We start from the raw sequence: 6,000 nt of genomic DNA, 5'->3' as shown, positions 1-6,000 counted from the left end.
AATGATGAGGGTAGCATGTGGGAGGGGCACCCGTGTAATGATGGGAGTATTATGGGGAAGGGGGTCCTGTGTAATGATGGTGGTAGTATGGGGGAGGGGTTCCTGTGTAAAATGTTTGGTCCAATCAATATTAAAGACAGCCCTGCAGGCGGCTGTCTGGTCCATGTCCGCTCCGCTTATGGAGATGGTAGACAGCCTGCTTTCCTCTATGGGTGGTCGGATGTATATGGACCCCGCCTATCCTTTTACACCCAACTGCCATCAGATCCGATCCACCAGACAGAGGGGGAACAGATCCTCATGCGTCTGTTATAAGCTGATAGGATTGGATGTTGGCGGGTACCAACAGACACATGTGCATGATATCCTCTCCATAACGGGGACTGGAGGGTCTGAAAGGGCCCTATTTGTTGTACTTTGTGTGTTTCTTTGGGGCGAGATTGTGCATTTTTGGCCCCACAGGCTTTCGCATGTTATTTTTTTTCAGGTCCTCCAATTGAAGTCCATAGGGCCAAAAACACCCAAAGCACCTAGCGCTAGGTGTCCGAATGTGTAAACAAGCACCATTTAAAATAATGTGATATTTAACGTTTAGCGTTTTCTAGCTTCGATCTCCAAAATGCTCAGGTGTGATTGCGGCCTAGATTTCTCCCTTCTATTCCTATGGCCCTGGAATCCTGCATTGTAGCTCTTCACATCCTGTTGTAACAATGTCTTCCTGTCTTGTCTTCTATTCATTGTCCAGTCTTTCCTCTGTCATTTCTCAGCCACTCGTTCCTCCATAATATTGTGTCCCCTCCCTGTGTCTGCTTGTGCTCTCCTCCTTCTCCTTCTATCATCCACCCTATCTCCCTTTTTTCCTCCCCTCCCCTCTTCTCAGCTTGCCTCTCTCACACATCTACTTCTCACACATCTAGTTCTGGAACTGCTCGAGAGATGACTGCTGGAGACTAGAAGCAATCTGTGTGTGGAAGTGGGGTGATCTCACCAATGGTCCAGCAGAACAGGATGGCCAGGACCCCGTCCAGCTCTACACAGGAGATCCAGATGGATGTGTTAGAGGGGCACAGCCTGCAGGTGAGATCCATTCCTCATCAACACCCTCCCTGGGCGTACGTACATCATAGCTTAGCAACGCAAAAATAGGTGTCGTAAAATCCTCATCAGTAGCCAACGAGTCATCTTTTTTTTCTTTTTTATACAACGTCGATTTATAAAAAAATATAACTGATGCAAACAGAGAGCTGCAGACATAAAGATAAAATGACATGGAAATATGGACCCTGCGATGATGCTGCTACTGTATCAAATCCAGGTTGTGGATATGAAATCGTTAGAGACAGCCGGAGAGGAAAAGGGAGAGAATGTATATATATGATGTATATTTCCACCAAACACATTCACAGACAGCTGGTGGTGAGCAGGTAAACACAGGATACTGTGGGGGATGGGAGCTGTCACATAGGGGGGCAGCTCTTGTAGTACTGGAAGGGTTAAATGTGACTGGGAGTCGGTAGGAGATAATCAGAGGACGGTACTGGCTGGGTTATCATTTTTTTATGATCCATTGCTCCAGAGGTAATAGCCTTTACTCTGAAGATTGAATGCTGCTTAAAGCGCCAGGTATTATTATGGTTATGTAGAAATTCAATTCAAAGTAAGAGTGCCAGGAGAGCCTAAAGTACCAAAAGATAAAGCCTATAATAAGCAGGTAATAGATAGAGGGGTGATGAGAGTGAGTATGTCCGTTGTAGGTAATACAGAAGGATTCCGTTTAATGATTATCATCCCTTACACAGTTTTCGCTTGCCCCTCCCTTTTTAGATTGTAAGCTCACATAAGCAAGACCCTCCTAATCCTCTATATATTGTAACTGTTCTGTCTTCCTTTATTTTGTAAAGTGCTGCTCAAATGGAAGGCTCTATATAATATATAATGTATATTATATACATTATATATAATAATACATTATTATAATAATATATTAATAATAGTGGTAGTAGTAGTAGCAATTATTTTTTTATTATATTATTATGTAATTAAAGGGGGATTATGTAAAATAGAGGGAGTCATTTAGAATATGTTTCTATTAATAGTTCATGTAGTAGTTACATTTATAGGTATATTTGCAGTTTCTATTAATAGTTTATGATGTATGTGTATATGTAGAAAAAAATATTTATTGATAAATTGAAAACCAGAAGTTACTTTGAATACTATGTCATTTCTTGTTTTTAATTTTTCATTAAATATTTCTTGTGTAGCAAACCTAACGCGATCCCAATGTATGGGTATATATAGAAAAAAATATTTGATTGAAAACATTAAAAACAAGAAATTACTTTGAATACTATGTCAATTCTTGTTTTTAATTTTAAATTAAATAATTCCTGTGCAGCAATCCCAACGTTTTTCTGTATATATGGCCCTTGGGAAGGTCTAATTGCTTTGCACTTGTGTTAATTATTGCGTTTATATATATATATATATATATATATATATATATATATATATATACCATCTTTATAATTTCCCTTTGGGATTAATAAAGTATTCTGGATATATATATATATATATATATATATATATATATATATATATATATATATTTTTTTTTTTTTCAGCATATAACAGAGTTGGAGGCATAAAAATACTGCAGGACAATTTGTATACTCTGGCTAAGTTTTGGCAAAAAAAAAAAAAATATCTGCATTGCCCATGATAACGTTCATTGCACCAGAAAACAGCAGCTAGAATTTGATTGGTTGCTGTTAAAAATCTACAGTAGGAACATTTTCTACTATTTTAAAAATCAGACCTATTAAACCCAAAGGAATAAGTCCTATCTGAATGTCACTGCCTTCTTCGTCTATAGCCACTGAGCCTGATTTACTTTTCTTTTTTTTTTTTTTTTTTTTTAAATGCATTAGGCAAAATATAAGAGAAAAAGTCGATTCAAACGGTCAGATGGCAGCACCAGCTCAGACACCACTTCAAACAGCTTTGTGCGGCAGGTAAGTCACTGCTTTTTTTACGCTTCGGCCTGACGTGTGAAGCACAACACGCAGGCCTCACTAGGCCCTGGTCCTGGGTTACCATGGAAACCAGCACCAGGGAAGAGATGCTCCTACGTCAGGGGATGGAAATGACAAACGCTAATTAACTAACTGAAAGAGAGAGAGAGGAGATGCTGAAGAATGGTACAATAAAAGGGAGAGGATGAACAGGGGAGGGGGGGACAAAGAAGAATATATATGTGGGATAAAACAGATATAGGAATGGTATTTTGTGAAATAAAAGACACAGAGGATGATCTACTCCTAAAAAATATATATAAATACAAACAATTATGATGAAGATGATATTGTAGAAAACGATAAAAACAGTGGGAGGTTATTTACTAAAACTGGGGAGTGCAGAATTTGGTGCAGCGCTGTATAGCAACCAATCAGCTTCCAGGTTTTAATGCCAAAGCTTAATTGAACAAGCTGAAGTTAGAAGCTGATTGGCACAGCTGCATCAGATTTTGCACTCTCCGGTTTTAGTAAATCAACCCCAATGTCAGCTGGTATTTCAGATTTTTGAATGTTGCATTGCAGGAAAAAAAATGTTTGACTTACCTATAAAAATAGTTTTATGATTGTCATAGACGATTGTCCAGTCACCTGAAGGTAGTAGCATATAACCCAGTTGTCTACGACTAAAGGCCCGTACACACAATCAGAAAATCGTATGAAAAATACCGCTTTCGAAACGATTGTACCATATTCTGATCATTAGTACACAGCTTTCGAGAGTTGATCAGGAAAGGTCATTATTATCCGATGGGACAAGCAGGAAAATTTTTCTTGTACGATACCAGTTCGTAAGATTTTCATTTAATCAGTACAGTTTTCATTTGAAAATACAATACAAATACAATACATGACATCACTTCCTGAATTTTTATTCTGTTATATGAGAATTTCTGTAACTTTAACCTCTTCATTTTCCATATAAGACTAGCATGCAAAAAAATGACGATCATTCATCTAATAATCTCGTTGTGTGTACCAGGCCTAAGCCTGTGTACTATACTATACAATCAAGAAATCACATTTTTAATTGCTGGAGAAATAGCTTCTTGTATATAGGCATTTTTCTTTGTATTTTTCCAACCTAACAAAGGCATCAATAATCCCTAGCCTTTTAATGTAATGTATCTTTAGTTTATAGTTATAGTTTATAGTTAGTTTTATAGTTTAGCATTTATTCTGTTTATTGTATGCCTGGAAAGTGTTGGAGATGGGGAGAACATTTTGTTTGCATCCTGGTAAAAAGCCAAATAGATGCCTGTATTCCAACTACCTTTTGTCTGTCTATTGTACATCTTATGAAGCACAAATACTGTACATGTAGTATCCTGAGCTAATACGTGATGGCCAAGATCTCCTGGGTGCTGTACCAAGCACTTTTCATGGCCGACATTCGGTTTGCGGTTTTATTTATTTTATTTATTTATTTATTAAAATGCTTAACCTATGCAGTCTTACCCGAAGGCCTCAATGCGCAAAAACAAAAGGACATTGACATTAAAAAACCTTAAGAGATTTAAGAGTTTCAGAGGCAATGAGTTCCAAAATTCAGCTCCTTGTACTTCACTCGTTCTCCCTCCGCATGTATTGTTTTTAAATTTTGGAATCTTCAGTATGGCTAAGTTCGCCGATCTCAAGGATCGGGTAGGCACATACTTGACAATTTTTCCTTCAGATACTCTGGGCCATATCCATGCAATGCCTTATGGACAAGACATCCGGTTTTAAACAGAACCCGTTTCACGGGCAGCCAATGCAGGGCTCTAAGGAATGGAGTGATGTGGTCACAGTGACCAATAACCTTGCTGCAGCATTCTGAATCAACTGGAGCTTGTAGATGGTACAAGCAGGAAAACCCAAATACAGGGCATTACAGTAGTCCAATCGACTGCTGATAATGGCATTGACCATGGCGATCTTGTTAGAGTCTGCGATATAGCGAAAAGTCGACCTCAGGAGTCTCAGGTAGAAGTGACATGAACTCACCACCTGATTTACCTGAGGGTGCAGGTTCAAGAGTCAAAAATGACACCCAGGTCCCTGACCTGAGTGGCAGGAATCGGAAAATGAATACAATGCATTCTCTGATTGGATGACGTAGGCAGGAGGGATGGTGGCGTTGTGATTTCCATCTCATCTAATCAGAGAATGCTTTGCATTCATGGAGAAATGTACAAGGTTTTCGCTGAATGTCGCCAATGCTGAGAAAGCAACCCCCTGTGGTTGCTAGACAGAAGGGCAGCTGTTTAGGACAACACCTGGAGAATCAAGGCCTTCACCATAGTAGCTCGGGCTACTACAGTGTTTTACAGCTTGCACATGGGCCGATCAGGTATCACATATGCAGACTTACAATGGGCCAATGTAAGCAGTCACTTCCTGTATGCATGCACTAAGGGTAGGCAACCTCGGCACTCCAGCTGTGGTGAAACTACAAATCCCATTATGCCTCTGCCTCTAGGAGTCATGCCTGTGATTGTCAGGGTCTTGCAATGTCTCATGGGACTTGTAGTTTCAAAACAGCTGGAGGGCCGAGGTTGCCTATCCCAAGCCTGGTACACACTACTACTAACTCACAGCTCAGGTTAAAGCTGCTGTACTAAAAATCAGATGTTAGTACAGTGATCCCCGCTGCTGTGCTATTGTGTTCTGACAGGGGGGATGCCCCCCCACCAGAACACTCCAGGCAGCGCTCTCAGCCATTGGCTGAGAGTGCTGATTGTGAGCTGGTTGGCAGAGCATTTTCAGTCACGATCTTTTAACAGCAGCCAGCTGGCTTCTGTCGGATTGGCTGCCATACGCACTGGCCAAATGTTGGCCGGTTTGTATTGAACCGGCCGATGTCGCCTGATATTCGGCCCGTGTGTACTAGACTTTACTCCAGCAAATTCTGCACCTCTTTTGTCAAGGTGGCTTGTTGTGGACC

At 40.1% G+C, this 6,000-nt stretch overlaps 1 protein-coding gene across 3 annotated transcripts in view; it reads left to right on the top strand.

The window, feature by feature from the left end:
* Positions 1-818: 818 nt before the first annotated feature.
* Positions 819-6,000, top strand: part of CACNB1 (calcium voltage-gated channel auxiliary subunit beta 1) — a 167,827-nt gene continuing 162,645 nt past the window's right edge. The window contains exons 1-2 of one of the 3 annotated variants that reach the window (XM_073608111.1): positions 819-1,077; positions 2,931-3,014. In XM_073608111.1, the coding sequence (XP_073464212.1) occupies positions 991-1,077; positions 2,931-3,014 (171 nt within the window). In that variant the 5' untranslated portion in view covers positions 819-990. The remainder of the gene's footprint in view (positions 1,078-2,930; positions 3,015-6,000) is intronic. The other 2 variants (XM_073608107.1, XM_073608109.1) reach the window with 2 other exon arrangements.

Source organism: Aquarana catesbeiana, linkage group LG12 (genome assembly GCF_042186555.1).
Source record: "Aquarana catesbeiana isolate 2022-GZ linkage group LG12, ASM4218655v1, whole genome shotgun sequence".
Classification (NCBI taxonomy): Eukaryota; Metazoa; Chordata; class Amphibia; order Anura; family Ranidae; genus Aquarana; species Aquarana catesbeiana.
Note: the sequence above shows the minus strand (reverse complement) of the source record. Positions and strands in the feature narration are given on the sequence as shown.